Source organism: Pygocentrus nattereri, chromosome 7 (assembly GCF_015220715.1).
Source record: "Pygocentrus nattereri isolate fPygNat1 chromosome 7, fPygNat1.pri, whole genome shotgun sequence".
In the NCBI taxonomy this organism is placed as follows: domain Eukaryota; kingdom Metazoa; phylum Chordata; class Actinopteri; order Characiformes; family Serrasalmidae; genus Pygocentrus; species Pygocentrus nattereri.
The window spans coordinates 25,057,965-25,079,341 of NC_051217.1; the positions used below are offsets into that span (position 1 = coordinate 25,057,965).

Here is a 21,377-nt window from a genome sequence, read left to right on the forward strand (position 1 = left end):
ATATCTCTGGTGTGGATTCAGGGGGTACACAGGCCCAGGGCCAGGGGACGAAGGAGGGAGGGGGGGCTCTTTCTTTATCATTGATGCCATTCTCCTCCGGCTGAATTCAGCTCAGGGTGAGGGGTCAGTTTGGATTCCAGGAGTTTTCACTCAGTCAGGAGCTTCTTACGGGGTCAGGGCCATGAGCCTCTGAGCTCAGAGACGCTTAATTCACAATGATGCTGTTTAAAGACATAGTTCAGCAAAAAGTCTAATTTCTACAACTTTTCCTTTTTTGTTTTGGAGCCACGATTGCGAAATTTTAGCTGTAATTGTCAAATAAATAGTTGTAATTGATTATTCAATCATTTTTGTTTACCGGGTGCAGCTATTAACAACTATAGAAGTACAAGCCTAAATGAACTTGTAAGGCATCTTGCCTCCTAAATATACTCTTAAAATAATGGTTCTTTGAGGGTTTTCTTCTAAAGATAGTGGTTCTATGTAGAACCATGAACACTGAAAGAACCTTTTACATGATTAAAGGGTTCCTTGCACATTGTAGAGGAAAGGGTCTTCACATTGTAAAATAGAAGACTCCTGTGGTGTTATAGAACCAACATATTAAAACAGATGGTTCTTCAGTGGCCCAGGCCTGATCAGTGTGGCTCTGTTGATAGAATGTTAGGACGTTCCATCTGATTTGTCCAGTGTGTTCCTCGCCTGCAGTGTTTTGTGCTTTGCCGTTGCAGTATTTACCTTTTTACTGTTTCCGTTCCCTGTCTGAGCCTGTTTTACTGCACTAAACTGCATTATGACCAAAATACTACAGTTTATTATTCATAAACAAAACACTGGAGGAGCATTTCATGTGTAAGGCTGTCTCTGCTGCCCTCTGTCTCCAGGCCCAATGTGTGCAGTTCCAGATGCTGCCCTGGATGGATAGTCCAGCTCAAGACAAAGCAGTGTACAAAACGTGAGTTATGAAAAATGATCTTATTTATTTATAATCGTATTTGTAACATAATGTGCCCCTGTGTCTTGCAATACATATTGCCGAGCAATGTTTTCTTGACTTCGTACAATCTTGTTTCTATTACATTCAGCGCTTGACCATAAACGTCTGGTGAGAAACACCAGAACAGAGCTGAATTAAACAAGAGGGATCCAGATAAGACACCGGGCCGGAGAGGGCAGCACTGTGTGATTCAGGCCCCCTTATTGTTTATAAGACAGGAGTGTTGAGTGACATGAGGCCGTGACTGTGTGGATGAAGCTAATGGACCACACCGCAAGCAGCATCTCCTGCTTTCTCTCAGTCGCACCACAATTTCAGAGCTGTAAAGAGCAAAGTGCTTTTTGCTTATGCGTCTAGAAATGTGGAAAGTGGTTTGAAAAACTGACTTAATTTGACACACTTGGAGTTAGGGCTGCTCGATTAGAGCAGAAACCATAATCATGATTATTTGGGTCAATACTAAGATCACAATTTTTTTTTTTCTTTCAAATTTTCTACCCAATTTAGTAGCATCCACTTATACTCTTGTCACTTGTGTCACTGATTGTCATTGTTGTTCCACATAATAAAGGAAACACCAGAATCGTTTTTAATGAGCAATGCATTTTACAGAACGGCTGCTGCAGAACATCAAACCACACACTGTCCATCATGGAAAATCCACTAAAATATGGAATTTAATCCATAATCCACTGGTCACACCAGTGACGTCAGCTAAAAGCTTCCTATGAGATCATGAGCTGAATGAGAAAATCTCTGAGAACTGAAAGACACAGTGGACTCGCCATGAGCTTTTCTTCATAGATCCTCAGAAAACAGGTCAAAGGAAGTCGAGTGACATCATCAGTGTGACTTTTGTTTCAAAATAAGAGTTTTTTGTTATGCTGTAACACCAGTGACATGACTCCTGGGGAACTTTCATTATATATTTTATATTTATTTGGCTTTTGTTTTCTTTGTCCTTTAATTCACATATTCCTATAGTTATGTAGAGATTATTGCAGTTAAAATAGTAGAAAAACATGTTTTTTAACCTGAAAATATGGCCTTCACACACGACTGTGAGGACGAGCTCTTCTGTGGTGATTGGAATTCTATATGATTAATTTAAAAACCAATATTGATAAATTGAGGCTCAAGAAGGTGAAATTGTTAAAATAACATTGTTTTATTTTAAAATATAAATAAATTGTAACTCTAACAGGTTTTTCAAGGGTATATAATTAATATATTGATATATCTGTAGGGCAGCGCGGTGGTGTGGTAGGTAGCGCTGTCGCCTCACAGCGAGGAGGGTTCGATTCCCCTGCCGGGTGACCGGGTCTCCCTGTGTCTGCTTGGGTTTCCTCCGGGTTCTCCGGTTTCCTCCCACAGTCCAAAGACATGCAGTCAGGCCAATTGGACATGCTACATTGCCCCTGGGTGTGAGTGTGTGAGTGATTGTGTATGTCTGTCTGCCCTGCGAGGGGGAAGGCTAGCGCAGGCTTCCTCTGAGTCAACTAACAGATGCCTGCACTGACTAGCGTTGCGCTGAGTGATGTGGGGAGACGGGGTGCTATCATGCCCACCCAAAGAGAGCGAGGACACTCTCTTGGACTCCCGGAGACGAACGGCTCTAACATGACCAGGGATCGAACTTGCCAATGCTTAGACCAGGTCCTGGAGGGCCAGTGTCCAGCACGATTTTAAGGTTTCCCTGCTCACACACACCCATTAAACGCTCATGTAATCATGAGTGGTTGAGCAGGTAAATCACCAACGTGTTCTGGACACTGGCACTCTAGGACCAGAGTTGTGCACCCCTGGCTTAGACCACTTGGGAGCCCCCAAGATCACTATCATTTTACACGATTAGTCGTTGACTATGATCTGAAATTGAGTTGATATATTGAATATTTCCTGTTTAGACAGTTTTGTATAATTATTACAAGATCATCTAGCTTATTTCAACAAATGTTTTACTTGTTTTATGTCATTTTATTATATTGGCAGGTAATTTTGCTGGTTTCAAGCAAATTTCTTAAAACAAGCAAAATTGTCTGTGTATAATATGATGAGAATTTTATTTGATAATGTTACTTCAACAAGATAAAAATGTCTAGAAATAAGTGAATTTGTGGCCATGTGACCTTAATGTGATGCTCAGATTGGAAATCATGTTTTTTTTTTTTCTACTGTGCTGTGCCGTCAGACAGACAGACAGACAGACAGACAGACAGACATTTTATCGATCCTTAATGAAAATAACTCTCTCCAGGCACTCTCTCTTTATAGGTAAAGTAATAGAGTCAGGTCTATTAGAGATGCTGAACAGCTCCACACAATTTTTGCTGGGCGTGTGGTGATTTAGTTTTGTTTGAATTATGCTGCATTAGCCTCGTAGCTCGGGTTTTACAACTAAAGAAGCTATTTTCAGACACCAAACACGTCTCGGCTGCGCTGCGGAAGTGGGAAATTGTGGATATTTGATTTTATTCCCCAAACTACGACTTTAATGTCATGGATACAGTGCAAGGCTGGATTTCCTCAAAGCATATTAGCACAAAGACGATTAAGTGACAGAGTAGGCAGCACAGTGAACACTCTCTCTACCAGTTCACTGTTTTTCAAACATTCTTTATAATTAAATCATGACGATGCAATGAAATGTCCTGTTCACAGTGATGGTGATAGGAACAAGACGTCGCCCTCTAAAAGCTCCTCACAGACAGTTCCTACATGAAATGGTGCTGAATTCACTGCCTGATGACTGAGACGCTGTTTTATGATAGTTTAGAGGACTTAAACTCCATTCATGGTGGAGGGAGACATGCAGGGCGCTGTGCGGCAAAATAGTCCCCAAAGAAAACATTATTCCAGATTTTCCACTATTTTCCATCATCAACATTCCATATAAACTCAGAAGACTTGTGTTGGTACTCTGGTGGTTCTGGATGGTAAATAAAATGTCTATATCTGTGTTGTAGTCATGGCGACGCCTGGTTCCCATCATCACCACTGTAAAGACGTCTGAACCATTTCACACCAAACCGCTCTGAACCTCTCTGATTACACCTCAACCATGCAGAAATTTTGGAAATGCTTTTGGGAAACTGGACTCAGAACTGTTATTTTTAGCTCATGCGTTCATCTGACAGGAGGGAACTACATGGTGTGTCTTTCTAATCTGCTTTCTTGAAGGGCAGCAGTGGCATTTCCCCTCCATCTGTAAGAAGGGAGTGTGTAAGAAAGACAAATATCTCACTCTCATGTTGACCCAGGAGGGCCCAGCAGGCTTGGCCTATATCACATCTGCACTGACCGATCAGCTCTGCGCTCATAATCCGCACCTTCTCCTAATCTCAGTTTAGCTGGCTTTAACCGGTTAATCGCCACACGCCTGACCCCAGGGGACTTAAAGGGCCAGCAGTATTGCAGACATCTCAGCAGGGGTCCATCTGGAGTGGACCGTAGGAACACATTGACGGGGAAAAGTCTTTAATGAGCTTGTTCCAGTGTGTGCAAAATGTTTGATTGTGCAGTTTCCGCCTCACCTAAAAGGTGGTTGACCAGGCAAGACAGGTTTGCTTCTTTAGGTTTTAGCACTGGAGCTGCAAAGCTAATTTAAAGCTTACAAATAGTGAAAGCTTATATCCTACCCATTAGTGCTAACTGCATGCCTACACACTCACCTCAATCATATGGAGGCGTTCAGTCTCTCTAATAGACCTGATTGTGTGGTTTCTGACACTCTATGACTCACTGTTATCTATAAACATGGACTAAAATGTGACACATAACTAAAAACAGTGGTCAGGCTTCATAATTGTTGTTACTGCTGTTTAAAACAGTCGTCGGGCAGTCGTGGGCTGGAGGTTAGGTAACCAACCTTGTGACTGGAAGGTCGCCAATTCGATCCTCTCACTGAAGTGCCTTTGAGCAAGACACCTAACTCCCAACTGCTCTCCAGGTACCATGGATAGGGCTACCCACTGCTTACTGCAAGTGTGCTTACTGCCCGCTAGTGTGTGTGTTCGATGGTGTGTATGTGGTGTTTCCCTGCACTGATGGGTTAGATTGTGGCCTTTAAAAAAAAAAAAAAAGGCCTTGAAACAGTAAAGCATTTTGTCCATTTTAGGGGAAAAGCTGTGTTGCACTGCATTAACTGGCAGATGTGCCTTCAAAGCAAGTTTATTTATAGAGCGAAAAAATCACATTAAAATTTTAATAATTTTTCCCCGAAAATGGACAAAAGCAAGTTGTATTGTTATTAAAAGTATTAAATCGTTGTCAGAACAAAACTTTGTATCTTCAAAATGGTAACTTTACAGGAGAAGAAAAAAAACTACTTTATTTTTAATGTAAGTCACTGGAACCAGAATTTTTACCAAGTAATTTTGGGTCATTTCTTTGGGTCCATTCATCGTAACAATTACATACTTTGTAAAGAGCAACAGGCATTCTCAAATAGTCAAAACGACAAAAATGGAGATACAAGGTTTTGTTTGTGATTAGCAACGATTATGAAGCCTGAATTTAACTACTTTTCCACTGCATTCTAACGGCTCAACTCGACTCTACTCGACTTTTTCGGGTAGTGTTTGTGGTACCACCTCTGTTCCAGATGAGCTGAGTTGATACCAAAAGGTGACCTAAAACTGCTGCAGACTGCTGAATAGGTCAGAGAGAATTGCTGACATTAGCTACCAGGTTAGTGTCACCTTTGAGCAGCCAGAATCGTCTCGTTGTCTGAGCTCTGATGTAGTTTTTCCCGAACTCTCTCGTTTTTGTCAGCAGTCTTTTGTCTCGCTGCCATCAGCCTCTCCTGAACAACTTTTACCTCTTTCTCATTACAGCAGTTTCAAGCAGCATCACTAGGAAAACTAACTACATTGAGGGGGCGCTATATCTGCATACCATGCAGAGAAAAGTCAGCTTTCGACAACTGAGTTTAGCCGTGCTGATGTACACCGTCATCATCACAACATCATGACCACCTCCTTGTTTCTACGCTGACTGTCCATTTTATCAGCTCCACTTACTGTATAGCTGCACTTTGTAGTTCTACAGTTACAGACTGTAGTCCATCTGTTTCTCTGATACTGATACTGTTACCCTGTTCTTCAGTGGTCAGTGGTCAGAATGGGTGAAATGTTCGGGGCATTCAAAATAACTCTGACACAGACACTTATACACCGCACACTCAGACCCACACGAATACAGCCTAGTCCACAGCCATAACAACACAAATACTGAATTTAAAGTGGAGCAGCTTTTAAGGCAGCACTGAATTTAAGGCGGCATGAAATTTACGGTGAATTTGTGGTGGCACTGAATTACAGTATCAGTAAATTTAATGTGGCTGTGAATTTAAGGTGGAACTGCATTGAGGGCAGCACTAAATTTAAGGTGGCACAGAATTTAAGGAGAAACTGCAATTAACATGGCACTAAATTTTAAGTACCACAACAATTTTTACATTACATTTACAGCATTTGGCTGACGCTCTTATCCAGAGCGACTTACAGTTTGATCATTTTACACAGGTAGGCGAAGGTGGTGTTAGGAGTCTTGCCCAAGGACTCTTATTGGTGTAGTGTAGGGTGCTTACCCAGGTGGGGATTGAACCCCAGTTTACAGCATAGAAGGCAGAGGTGTTACCCACTACACTAACCAACCAACCAATTTAAAGTGGAACTTCATTTAAGGTAGCACTAAAATTAAGGTGGCACTGAATTTAAGGCAGAACTACTTTTAAGTTGGAACTGCAAATAACATAGTACTTAAATTTAAGGTGGAACAGAATGTAAAAGAAGAGCTCCATTTATTACTAAAATTAATGTGGCACAGGACTCAGCAATGCATCATCATCCAACTTGGGTACTGCAGCATCCACTTAGCAACATTTTAACAAGCATCAACAGTCTTGCACCGTTTTAACGTTATGACGCAATTAAAGTCCTTTCTAGTTTAAATTGAAGTTTAGAAATATGTACAGTAGAAGTTGCATAAATGCTTTTCTCAACAGCTCTGAAATTGTGGTCAGTGTGGAGGTGTTCAGTGTCTCTAATGTACTTGATTATGTGGTTTCTGACTCTGTATGACTTACTTTTACCTATAAATATGAAAACTGTATCACATAACTGAGAACAGTAGTGGTCGTCTTTATGACTTTTCTTCTATTCTATAGATCACAGCATGTCTCTCTCTCTCTCTTTCTGTAGCGAGGTGTCTCCCTCGTTGCCATAACAGAGCTGTGTGCCGGCAGCCCAATATCTGTCAGTGCCGGCCGGGTTTCTTTGGGTATCGCTGTGAACTCTCCAGCATCACTCCAGCCCCGAGCATGTGGTCCTGGACCATGTCGAGCCGCACCAGTGCTTTAGTGACCACCATAACAGCACCTGCAGCACCTGTTACTGTCTCTCCTGTTACCACTGCCGCATACGTCACACCACGCTCAAAAGACTCTGAATCTGATCCCAAGAGGAAATACTCACTACGCTGGCAGCCTCTTAGGTGAGGTACTTTATTTTATTCCCATTTTTAGATTCAGAGACTCAGAAAGGCCTCTGAAGTTGTGTATCATTGTATATTCACTGAAGATGGTTCCTCAAGGGTTTTTTAGTAAAGGCAATGGCTCTATTTACAACCATTTTACAAGAACCAATGGTTCTTTGTATCCTCATCAGTCAGCAAGAATCACATCGAGGCTGATGCATCCAAGGAGCTCATGCTTCCAGTTTTCCATCTTGTTGGAGTCTTTTGATTGGCTGGTTGAGCTGTAGCTGAATGTCCTCTAAAGGCAGACAGACACTGTGTGATTTTAGAGATCTTGTTCTTTGGTGACTCACTGTTCATTTGAATAGACCATTGTATTCAGACAAATCTACGATTTATATAATCACACTGTACGAAACGCTCTGTCTGACCAGAAACTGTGCTGCTAACTTGTTCCGCACTCTGCACTAAAATGGAAAGCCATTGATGATGTTCACGAGTAGGAATTGGACGGTATCTCTACAGCTTATTTTAAAAAGACAGTTCTTAAAGTGTTAAAGTTTATACTTCACAGTTCTACTTAGTCAAACAGAGTAAAGTCACGTAGGTGGATTTTGGGAGCAAATGTCGACCTACATGTGTCCACCCGTATTGGGGAAGCGGTTGTGATTGTTTACATGGTGGAAATATTCCCTGACAGAATATTTAAGGTTACTAACCAGCTTGCATCTGGCCTCTAACACTCCCTGTGTGTGAGCAGACACGCCTTCTCTGCCAGCTTGAGTCTTTTGTTCGTTAATGCAACAGCTACATTCGGTTTATATTACACTGTATCAGCTGGTATTGGATGTTGGTATCAGTGCATTGTGAATAAGAGCACAGAATGGTGCCGATACCTGATACCCGTATCAATATCGATGAATCCTTACCAAAGTTTTCAAGATATTATGTGGGTGGTGTTTCACCGCAGTGACACTGAGATGGTAGTGTGTGTTTGTGCTGGTACGAGTGTATCAGACAGAACAGTGTTGCATGGGTTTTTATGTACAGTGTCACTGCTTGGTTGAGAGTAGACTGTCCACCCAAACATTCCCAGACAACAGTGTCTCCATGGTCAGAAATATGTCTAAAATAAAAGGCTGACAAAGGAGAACTGTAAATCACATTGAATTTCATTTAAAGTTTTGGTATAAAATAGGATATTTCAGTAATGTTGGTGATGCTTATGGAGCTTCATGATTGTGTTACAGATTGTTTCATTTATTAGATATTGCCTCCTGGTTATGAATTCTGTTAATTTTATGAATTTGAATCATTTTAAACTGAGGACTGTTTGGTGATGGCTGTGCTGCCTGATCTTGTCTACAGGGGGTGCTCCTCATCTCCAAATAAAACTCCACTGTGCTGTTTGTACTACAGTACAACTGGCTCAGTCCAGGCGGTGGCTGGAGAAGGTGTGTGGGTATGTGTGTGTGTTTGTGAGTTCATACACTCACATTGTGGGGACCCCAAGCTGGTCCCCATAATGTAAATCATTAGATTTTAAGATGAGGGTAATTGTAAGATTAGGGTTAGGCTAATAGAAGTTCTGACAAAGGTACGTCTCCAGGAAATTAATGGAAGTCCCTCCACAATTCACAGAAACAAGATTGTGTGTGTGTGTTTGCGCCAATTTAGAGACCTTAAATAACCCCCCCCAGATTCTCACACAGCTCCTCCACTCTGAAATGAAAAATAGATCCCTCTGTAAGATCACAAAGTCGTTTGCCAAGCTGAGATTATCAGAGTAAGACAGAGTGCTCTGACCGAAACTCACACGGATTTATTGTCGTTGGCTCGCTGCACAAGTCAGTGCCGCAGCTGAAGCCTTTCCTACTGTGTTCAGGCCTACAGCGAATCCAAAATAAAGGAAAGATTGATGAATCCTGTTAAATTAGAATGAAAAATATCTGTATTTGTTATAATTGGAGACCCAGCTTTTGACTGAGCCTCTGAACTCGTAATACTAAGGCAGTATATTTTGGATGATAATGGAGAAATCTGCACGTCTCTGATCAGCACTTTGATATCGAATACTGTACCTGTCATCTTTTGCGCATGCCTCTGCTTTATTTCTCTCTCCTCCCTTTTTCTTTATCTCTGCTCACTCTCACTTGCACACTGGACTAGATAAGGATATTTATGATCTTCAGCAGCTGCCACTACATCACTATTCCTTTCACTTATAAACCAATGAAACCACAGACATATAGTGCTAAAGTGCCCCTATCTGAATGCACACATTTCATAATCATGCACTCTTAAATGGTTCAGAATGATGGAGAATATGTTGTATATGCTCCTATTAAGAACCTTCTAGAACCTATGGTTCTATATAGCACCAAAAAGGGTTCTGCTATTGTTAGAACCCTTTTTACTCTTGTACTTCTGTATACAACAGTAAAAACTTAAATAGAACCGTACATAGCACATTCTACATCAATCTGAAGAACTATTGCACCATGGTTCAGTGATCGGACGCCACAGTCGACTGTCAGTGGGATTATAACAAAGTGGAAGCGATTGGGAACGACAGCAACTCAGCCACGAAGTGGTCGGCCACGTAAAAAACAGAGCGGGGTCAGCGGATGCTGAGGAGCATAGTGCGCAGAGGTTGCCAACTTTCTGCAGAGTCAGTCACTACAGACCTCCAAACTTCATGTGGCCTTCAGATCAGCTCAAGAACAGCATAGAGAGTTTCATGGAATGGGATTCCATGGCCGAGCAGCTGCATCCAAGCCTTACATCACCAAGCACAATGCAAAGCTGCGAATGCAGAGGTGTAAAGCGTTGCCACTGGACTCTAGAGGAGTGGAGACATGTTCTCTGGAGCGACCAATTACGCTTCTCCGTCTGGCAATCTGATGGACGAGTCTAGGTTTGAACAGCAGAACGGCAGACAGCAGAACGGTGCTTGTCTGACTGCATTGTGCTGAGTGTAGTTTGGTGGAGAGGGGATTATGGTGTGGGGTTGTTTTCAAAGTTGGGCTCAGCCCCTTAGTTTCAGGGAAAGGAACTCTTAAAGCTTCATCACCATGAGATTTTGGACAATTTCATGCTCCCAAATTTGTGGGAACAGTTAGGGGATGTCCCCTTCCTGTTCCAACTGCGCACCAGTGCACAAAGCAGGTCCATAAAGACATGGATGAGCCAGTTTGGTGTGGAAGAACTTGACTGGCCCGATAGAACACCTTTGGGATAAATTAGAGCGGAGACTGTGAGCCAGGCCTTCTCGTCTAAAGTCAGCGTCTGACCTCACAAATGCTCTTCTGGAGGAACGGTCAAAATTTCCCATAAACACACTTCTAACCCTTGTGTAAAGCCTTCCCAGAAGAGTTGAAGCTGTTATAGCTGCAAAGGGTGGGCCACCATCATTAAACCCTATGGATTAAGAATGGGAGGTCAATCAATTTCATATACGTGTGAAGCCAGACGACCAAATACTTTTGGCAATATAGTGTATAAAGGGCAGAAATGGGCATTTTCATACTGACTCTGAAGAGTTTAATACATGTTTGGTGTTTGAATTTGCTTTGTTAGTCTGAACCAATGTAAAAACGAAAAACAAACTTCTGACATCAGGCATGTCTCGGCTGATCGAATGCGTTTGGAGTCAGAAAGAAAATTACACACATTAGTTCTGTGAGGAACTGCAGCTTTAACCTGAGGAAGGAAAGGCTGGGCTTCATAGAAGCGTCTCTCTCACAATGGAGCCCTGAAAGGCCTGATTGTGAATGTGCTAGCAGGTCTGTAGCTGATGGGCCAGAGCGACTCGTTCAGCATTCTACTGAAAGACTGCAATTTCCTGATCTATCAGTGAGAACATTGAGCCACAGCCATGGAGTGAAAGGGGTCGTTTGCAGCTTCTGTGGGTCGTGAGATCAGTTAGAACCACTCCAGCCCGTCTGAGCCCCGACAGGCACGTTAGTGCAGACCTGAATTCTTTCCCTTGTGAGGTTTATCAAAGCGTCCTTTCCTGTTTTGCACAAAAAATGGAAAAATTAGCTCCAACACGTTTCCCTGTAGTGCCAGTGATAACAAAAGCATGCCGTAATTGTATATGAATAGTTTTTCAACTCATCAGAATTCTGTCAGAGGTGCGACCCACATAACATTCATGTTTGGACATGTTTTATTATGATTTGAACTTGATGAAAAGTTATTTTGTGTGCACAGTCTTGACACATTGTTGATACAGAATGTAAATTAGATTAAATTCAAATAAAATCCTGTTTATTGTGACATTATCACATTTACACAGGTGTGAAGGTGAGTGTTTTTTGTCTATCGCTGATGTCGGAACACTACCTTGTATCTTTATTTTTGTCATTTTTTAGCTTTTGACATAATTTGAAAATGCCTGTTGTTCTTTACATTGTGTGTAAATTTCATGATGAATGGACCAAAAGAAATGGCACAAAAGACATCTGGTTCCCTTGACTTCCATTAAAAGTGAAGCAGATTTTTTCCTTCTCCTGTAAAGTCAAAGGTTTTCTTCCGACAGCAGTGATATGTCATATCATTTTCACTGATGATTTCACCTATGATTTTTCACTTCATAGCTGGTTCTTCAAGCTTCATAGTATGGAAAATGATATACACACACACACACACACACTCTCTCTCTCACACACTCACACACACACACACATATATATATATATATATATATATATATATATATATATATATATATATATACACCTCACTTGACTTACATTAAAGATAAAGATACAAGGTTTTCTTCTTTCTTTACATATATATATGCATATGCATGGTGTGTGTGTGTGTGTGTGTGTGTGTGTGTATATATCATTTTCTATACTAATGAACCTTGAAGAACCATAATTCTTAAGAGTTTATATGCTTCTGTATAGCACCAAAAAGGGTCCTGCTGTTGTTATGATGTCAAGCTTGTTTATAATAGGAGAACCCTTTTTGGTGCTACATGGAACCATTTTCGAAAAGGTTCTAGAATCATATACAGCACTTTCTCCATCAGTGTGATTTAATTATGCCAAGGCCTCTTTGAGTGCTCATGGTTCTATATAGCATTGACGGTTCTTATAGATACCACTAGTTTCCTGTAGAACGCCTTTATGTTCTAGTTCATTGTTTACTATGAAACCGTCAAATGCATTTAGAATCAGCCATTGGTCACCAGTTAAACCATTAGGATTCTGTACACTGTGATATCAAACCATTGAAAAAGCCAGATCACATTACAGAACCCTCAGGAACCAACAGAAACATACTCCTGCAGGGTCATTATGAAATGGAAATCCCATTTGCAGCACAACACCAATAACTCCAGACTTCTAAGGGTTAAAGTGCAGTCATGTGCTGAATGATGCCTGCTGTGCTTTAGGGTTCTAATGAATTTAAGGAATGTTGTGTAATTCCAGCACTGAAGCAGGTCAGATGACGGTAATCTGGGGTGTCCGTTGTTTTTGTAGCTTAAGAAAATAACACATCATATCAATAGTTGGCCAGATTTCCGCTTTACGTTCAGAAAGAAACAAACATAAATCAAAACACTGGAACAGGACAGTGACCGTTTGTTCTGATAAAGAATAAATGAGCTGTTTCCTGATAAGAGCGAGGACACAGGTTATCCTGACCCTGTCAGCGCCGCCTCTCTGCGTTTGAGTATCCTTGTGTTTTATTATAATATTGTTTCTGACAGTAACAGGAGTTTATGATCTGTCCTCAGATTCAGACGAACATCGGCCAATGCACAACTTAAATATATGAGATTATGAGGTGCACAGAGATGGTAGATGAAAACTGCTGCATATCGCTGTTGTAGGAAGAAACCCTTGTATCTCCAAAATGGTCATTTTACAGAAGGAAAAAGCGTCCTTTAAGTTTAATGCAAGTCAATGGAACCAGACGTCTTTCTAAGTCATTTTGGGTCATTTATTTTAGTCCATTCATCATGAAATTTACACACAATGTAAAGAACAACAGCCATTTTCAAATATGTGAATAGTCAAAAGTCAAAAATGGCGATACAAGGTTTTCGTCCAACAACAGTGATATTTAAAACTGTGCAAAGCAGTGCAGCAGGCAGAACAACAACCTGGGAGCTCATTCTATAGATCTACTGTTAGTCTGAAGGAAATGATCAACATTACCACCAAACTGGAGCTTCCTAATTTGTGTATTATCTTTAGATTCATTGGAACAAAAGGATTGAGAAGCAAAAAGAAAAAGTAAATATGATAACAATAACACAGACACATGCACATTTTCTAAGCCACTGATCATTCTGGGTTGCGGGGAGAGCTGAGGCCTATGCCAGCAGTCATAGGCGCAAGGCAGGAAAAACCCTGGACAGGCCGCCAGTCCATCACGGGGCAGACAGAAAGACATATACAATCATAAACACACTCTCGCTTAGGGGCAGTTTAGCTCGTCCAACTGCCCTGACTTCATGTCTTTGGACTGTGGGAGGAAACTGGAGAACCCGGAGGAAACCCACACAGACACAGGGAGAACATGCAGACTTCACACAGAAAGGACCCTGGTCACCCAGCTGGGGAATCGAACCCATTGTTGCTGTGAGGCAACAGCGCTACCTACTGCACCACTGTGCTGCCTAATAATAAGAAGGAGAAGAAGAATAAGCTACTTTATTTGTATTGCACTTTTCATACATAAATATAGCTCAAAGTGATTCACAAAGGATTAAAAGACAAAAGAGATAAAAACGTAAACATTAAATTATACAACAGTTAGTGTATAATGGCTGTAACAAAACAACATTAATACCGATCTGGAAAAAAACTGACCAAACTGAGCTGAACCTGATATTGGGTCAGTTTTATGGCTCAGTCTGATTTGGTCAGACTCTGAAGATGAGACGACACTAAATTCCCAAACTGTCGTCACCACTGAGTAGCTTTTCAGTCTTCAGATGTGACGGACAGCTGAACAATGTGGAATCAGCCAGAAATGAACCCAACACCATTCGCCAAACTAAACGGGCTGTAAGAAACTTTACAGACTGGCTGGAACAAAACAACATTAATACTGATCTGGAAAAACTGACCAAACTGAGCTGAACCTGATATTGCGTCAGTTTTATGGCTCAGTCTGATTTGGTCAGACTCTGAAGATCAGACCACACGTTTGGTGAATGGTATTGGGTTCATTTCTGTCTGATTCCAAGTTGTTTAGCTGTTCTTCTGTCACAGCTGCCAACTGAAAAGCTGCTCAGTGGTGACGACAGTTTGGGAATTTAGTGTAAGGAGCTGGAGAACGAACTGCCTGCTGTGCAGCGAGTGGGCGGAGCTTGTTACTCTGACATAGCAACAAGCTGCTCGTTAAGGAACTATAATTTGGAGGAAGGAACTGAACATTAAAACATATTAAACGCTGCGTTCACGGCCAGTTTATTCATTTCTTACTGTATTTATTTAACTGTTGTATTAAAGCAGTAGAGCACTCAAGGATGTGTTATCACCAATAACATCACGGCTGTGATGATCTACGGCCACCAAATCACAGCCGTGATGTTATTTCACGATAACACACTCCCTCTCGGGTTCTACTGCTTAAATAACATCACATAAACATGAAAGCAAGGGTAAAAATAAATAAACAAGCGACATACAATAAACCAGCAATGAATGAAAAGAAACTTATAATAAAATAGTAATAAAACATGATCACTAATTTAGAAATAAATGCTGTAATAATACTATGGAAAGTAAGAAAGTACAAGGAATCATCAAAAAAAAAAATGGAAATTTGAAAAGTTGGAGTTTAGTGTTCCTGGCAGGGATGGCTAGTCTGATTCTGGGTCATTGGCACCAATATAGTCACAGAACCAGTTAGATGGATGTGGATCTCAACATCTTCCAGAATTAGATTCTTCTCTACCCATCAGTACTTGTAGAACACTAACCAGCTGCCTGTTTTGTTATAATCGGTCCCATTTAACTGGATTTAGTGCAGCACAGTATGACAGATATTGAATAAAATCATTGTTCTGACAGTTTTTGATTATTTTTTATTATTAAAGTGCAGCACTACTGTTTATTTCTTCTGTTTCTACTGATCACATGTCTGAAAAAATATTGTTACATAATATTGTTGATATTGTTAAATAACATGTATCTAATATTATATTTTTGCCATATCACCCAGCTCTATTCAGACTCAGCTCTATTCATCTATTATCTGATCAGTTGGAGCAGAGATAAAATAGCCAATAGTGCTGTATTAAAAAAATAAAATACTGTCAAAAACTGTAAATATTATATTATTATTATTATAATAATGATCATATTATTAGAAATCCAGTTAAATGGGACTAATGCTCTCTTTGAATTAAAACATGCAGTTGCTCAGTGTCTACACGTACTGACAAAATACACAATATGTTCAGAAAAGTATATTAAATTCTAGTGTGACACAGTTTATCACAGTAGCCATAAATATTGTAATATTTGTGCAAATGTTGTCATGGCCATGTGAAAGAAATTCAGAAGTTGAATTTAAGCATTGTTCATTTTGTAGATGCTCAGTGGAAAAAAATCAGTGGGTGTGCCCCAGGGGTCTATTCTGGGTCCTAGCCAGATGTCATATATCATACTTGCCTCAAAAAATCTAATTTGTCTTTGTAGTCTGTGTGTCTGTGTTACCTTTGGAAATGTGGAAATGTGTTTTTTGATGTTATTTGTTAGCTCAAGGGCAAAACCTATAACTGTATGTCTTTAAAGAATATGAGCTAATTTTAATTACTCAGCAGTCAGCGCTAATCCTGGGGTTCTGAATGAAGACTAGCTGCTCTGTTTTTAGCAGTACGTTAGTCTGTGTGTATATACTGTACACATAGCTTCAGAACCGATGTCATGCCCCTCCTCAGGTGTTTACTCTGCCATGCCAAGCAAGTGTTTATGTTTCATTCTCCTGCATTGCCTCATGTTTACTCTCTGAGTAATGCAGCTGGCTAACGGTGTTTGGCTCATACACCAAAGGACCTGTGTAATGGACCGATGCGCTGCAGAAAAGGGTCACAGCTGCATCTTTGTGGGTGTAAACAGCTGGACAGTCTTTCACTTTACTGAGGTATTAGGGTGTTTTCACGCCTTCACACCTGAAGCTGTTTATACAGAGTTCGGAGCACTTGGTGAAGCGTGAAAGCCGTTTGGTTCTGGTCCAGAAAAGCCCTGTTTGGTTTTACCTGATTTTTTTAAACCATTATTATCATTCATTTTTATTATTATTTATTTATTACTATTCATGTTTTTATTCTTATTTAAATTCAGACAGACAGACACAGACAATCACTCACACACAGGGGCAATTCAGCATGTCCAATTGGCCTGACTGCATGTCTTTGGAGTGTGGGAGGAAACCAGAGAACCCGGAGGAAACCCACGCAGACACGGGGAGAACAAACTCCACACAGAGAGGACCCCGGTCACCTGGCAGGGCAATCGAACCTAGGCCCTCCTTGCTGTGAGGCGACAGCGCTACCCACCACGCCACCGTGCCGCCTAGGATTGAGTCTTTTTATTTAAGAACACATCAAATAATAAAAGTAAATTTAATATATAAAAAGACTAAAATAAAAAATTGAGTCTTTTTATTTATTAAATTTACTTTTATTATTTGATGTGTTCTTATCAATCCCTTGTTCTGTATCAACTCAGCCATGCTGTAAACGAGGGTCACCCTCAATGTTCTCTGAGATTTGGCCAATATTTCAGTGGATATTCTATGTATTTATTGAACTCCATACAAGCAGAATTGAGACACTCCTAAAAAGATAGTTATTTAAGGGTTCTTAAATATAGTGTAGATATTGGACATTAGCATATTGGATATTGGGTTCTTTCTTTTGTAGCTGCACAATGCAACAAGAATTCATGTCAGTCAAGTTTTTCTTCAGTAAATGCGTAACATCCCAGTTACTCGCTTTTGTTCTATGAACTGTAGAGTCCTGAACGTTCTTCTCTGACAGCCTGCAGGGCTGTGAATCTTCTGAGGTAAGGAAGGTGTAACATTGGCAGGACTTGAAAGGAGCCACCCAACCGGCAATAACAGCTGTACGTTACGGTTTGAGTGCTGATAAATAAAATTGTGCAAGAAGAGAACTAAATCTCTGCTGATCACCCCTCCACAAGCACACCTAGAACCCATCCTGACTGCAGACTGAACAGCTCAGAGTCAATGGTGTGACCAAAGCCTTGATCATTAGCTGTGGAGTTAACCCTCTGTGTTCTGAGCTCATTCTCTCTGGATGTGTTCATCTCTTCTTTAAAGTCTCTTCATAGAACCTGATCCTCATATGTTTCATATGTAAATACACTGTTATCTTCATGACTACTTTCCAAACCCACTGCAGCAGCTTCAGCAGCTGGAAACTCTCTGACGCCATTTCACACGAGTCTCTGATGTGGACTGAATGAAGAACGAAGGGTTTCCAGCGTGATGGTCACTCCTTAGTGATTTCCTGAGTGTCCATCGGTCAGTTTCACACAGAATGTAGCTGGACACACAAATCCAGCAGCTCCACACGGTGGGAGGCAGATGATGTGTATCTCAGCCCCTCTTCATAGATTCATAACTCTGGATGAGTGTCGTAGGATCTCGTGATGAGATGAAATGGAAAGGGCAGCTCTATGGATTCAGGAAGATTTTGAACTGGATTTTTGATTTTTGAACATCATCACAAAGACACAGAAACAGATACAGAGACCAAGAATTTGATGAGTTCATGGACCCCAGAGGGTCAATGTGGCAGAGTGGTGAGGTCTACGGTGCTGTGGACACTGACACAGAAGTCAGTGTTCTTATACAGGAAAAAAGTAACCCAGTGATTGGACTTTGACCGCAATTTCTTGCAAACATTTTATGTTTAATCTTCAACTCTAACTCAGTGTTTATATGTTGATGTTTAATAAACACTTCTGTGAATCACAGGAGTATCAACAGTGGCATGCAGCTATTTAAACATTGCCGTGGAGACAGCATCACTGGCGAAAATGGATGTTTATCAAATGATAGCTTTAGCTAGCCAGGTTGACTGTTTATTTAAAGGACAATTCTACCATTTTTTTCAAAATTTCTGCCTAATTCAGTGTGAGGGGTGTAATCAGAGAGATTGAGAGGGGTTTGGTGTGAAATGGTTCAGATGTCTTTACAGTGGTGGTGATAAGAACCAGGGGTCTTCTGAGATTTTGTTGATGGAAAAATAGTGATAAATCTGAAATAATAAGCTTTCCTTGCCTCACGGTGCTCTGCATGAATCCCTCCACCAGGAATAGATTTAAAAAATACATTTTAGGATCAAAATCTTCTCAAAACTAACCTAAAACAGTGTCTCAGACATCATACAATGAATCCATAACCATTTCATGTAATAACCCTTGTCTTAGATTATGTCAGCTGAAAAAATATGAGATAACTGGGGACCGTTTAGTCAAGAATACATCTGTTTTTAATTGTATTCTTACTGTGATAACTTTCTGTGAGGGAGCTTTAGAGGTCTGGTTCCTATCACCACCACTCTGAACAACTCAGTAAGTTTCTCTAGAACAGAGCGTTTCACACCAAGCTGCTCTGAACTGCCCTGTTTACATCTTAACTAGTTAATTATGCAGAATTTTTGAGAAGTCAGTGGAGTTCCCCTTTAGGTTTAAGGAGTTTGTGAGCACACTTTGTATGATAACCGGATGCGTATGTGTTGTGTTGTGTGTGTGTGTGTGTGTGTACGCTTCCAGTGTGAAGGAACCTCAGGCAGCGCTGCTGAAGAAAGCCCTGGCCAGAGGAGTTGGAGGGAGTAAAATCACTAATATTCTGCTGAAGCACATCGAGACAGAGAGGAGCAGACTGCAGTCCATCCCCAATGCTGCGGAGACACAGCAGTCCAGCTCCAAGACCTTCCACACCCAGCATGGCCAGTACACACTCGTATACACACCAGGTCTGTGTTTGCTTGTGTGTTTGTGTATTCCGCTGCTGTCGGAACAAAACCTTGGATCTCCAGAATGATAACTTTACAGGAGAAAGAAAAAACCCACTTTACTTTGAATGTAATGTCAATGGAACCAGATATTTTTCCAAGTCATGTTTGGCCATTTCTGTTTGTCTATTCTTCATGCAATTTACACACAATGTAAAGGCAACAAGCATTTTCAAATTGTTTCAAAAACTGAAAAAAAGGAGATACGAGTTATGTTCTGACAGCAGTGATACATAATCTGTGTATTTATTTGTGTGTGTGTGTGTGTGTGTCTGTGTGTGTGTGTCTGTGTGTGTGTGTCTGTGTATGTGTGTGTTGAGGTGTGTGAATGTTTATATGTTTTAAAAGTGTAACTGATTGAAAAATCAGATTTATACCATTATCCACTTACCCTAACTGTCTGCCCTAATATAATTTTGGACTAGATCTCTGAGACTAATGTAGCTAACAGGTGATGGAAATCTGTGTCACCCAAAATCTTTCCTTTGAGTGATACAGACTTCTGTTGTATTTACCTCATAGATCTACTGATCTAAATGGCCACATTTAGGGTACAAGGATAATTATCTAAATAATTTTTCTGGTAAACTATTCCATTAAACCCAAAACCCTGACCCTGACCATTCCCAATGTTAAACGCAGGGGTTGGGCCTGTTTAACTTCACCCATTCATGATGATTGTTCTCCACAAGCCACACAGAGGTCTGTTTTCATCTGATTTGGTGTTGTGTGAGTGCATCAGCTTTATAAACAGCGCCTGGCCCACATATATCTGGGTACAGCAGGACGCAGCATGTGCACTGTGAAAGCTGCAGCCACTTCCCAAAGCCAGCCATGAACGGAGTACATCTTGTTTTAATAATTTGGACCATTTCCTCCTTTTTGCGAACTTGTGGAGCGAGATAAGGTTATCGCTGGGTAAATTTGGGGTAGCCTGGAATGAGACAGGCTCAGATAGGCCATTGTAGCAGATTCCTGTCATTGTTTGGCTTGGCCCAGTGCTGTAGGTGCAGTAATTACTCTGGATGAGATGAATGTAGTTTGCTAATGGGAACTGCTGTGCTGGTCTCCTGCATGACCTCATAGCACGTTAGAGCGGCAGCAAATGGGGGAATTAAAGGGGGCTGAGCTTTCAGACTGACAAACATACAATGGTGCTTGAAAGTTTGTGAACCCTTATGAATTTTCTATATTTCTGCATGTATTTGACCTAAAACAACATCAGATACAAAAATATTAGACTTGGTGATTTAGACAGACTGGCAGACAGACTGACAGACAGACTGCTTGATAGACGGATAGACAGAGTGCTTGATAGACGGATAGACAGACTGCTTGATAGACGGATAGGCAGACTGCTTGATAGACGGATAGACAGACTGATTGATAGACAGACTGATTGACAGACAGATTGATAGATAGACAGACAGACAGACAAATAGAAAGATTGATAGATTGATTGATAGACAGACAGACAGACAGACAAATAGACAGATAGATTGATAGATTGATTGATAGACAAACAGATAGACAGACAGATGGATATGTCTAACATTTTCAGTGTGGAGGTGCTGTGTCTTTCACTCTTTACTCTCTCATTCTTTTTTGAAAAGAGTTTGTATATAGCTCCCAAAAGCATTCCTCTATTCTTATACCAATAGAAGAAATGGAAACCTTTTCAAAAAGGTTTTAACATAGAACCACAGCACATTCTCCCTCAACCTGAAAAACCCTTTCATGATGCAAAGAACCCTTTAATCATGCAAAGGGGTCTTTGAGTTTTCATGGTTCTATATAGAACCATTTCACCATGAGAAGAAGCCTTTAAGCATGCAAATGGTTCTATATAGAGCTATTGTCTTTACTAAAGAACGCTTGAAGAAC

The 21,377-nt window shown here is 40.8% G+C and overlaps 1 protein-coding gene across 5 annotated transcripts in view; it reads left to right on the forward strand.

The window, feature by feature from the left end:
* LOC108410553 (latent-transforming growth factor beta-binding protein 4) overlaps nucleotides 1-21,377 on the forward strand; it is a 157,428-nt gene that overhangs the window by 15,339 nt on the left and 120,712 nt on the right. For 4 of the 5 annotated variants that reach the window (XM_017681689.2, XM_017681690.2, XM_037539950.1 and 1 more), the window contains exons 2-4: nucleotides 885-955; nucleotides 7,201-7,492; nucleotides 19,252-19,454. In XM_017681689.2, the coding sequence (XP_017537178.1) occupies nucleotides 885-955; nucleotides 7,201-7,492; nucleotides 19,252-19,454 (566 nt within the window). The remainder of the gene's footprint in view (nucleotides 1-884; nucleotides 956-7,200; nucleotides 7,493-19,251; nucleotides 19,455-21,377) is intronic. The other variant, XM_037539951.1, reaches the window with a different exon arrangement.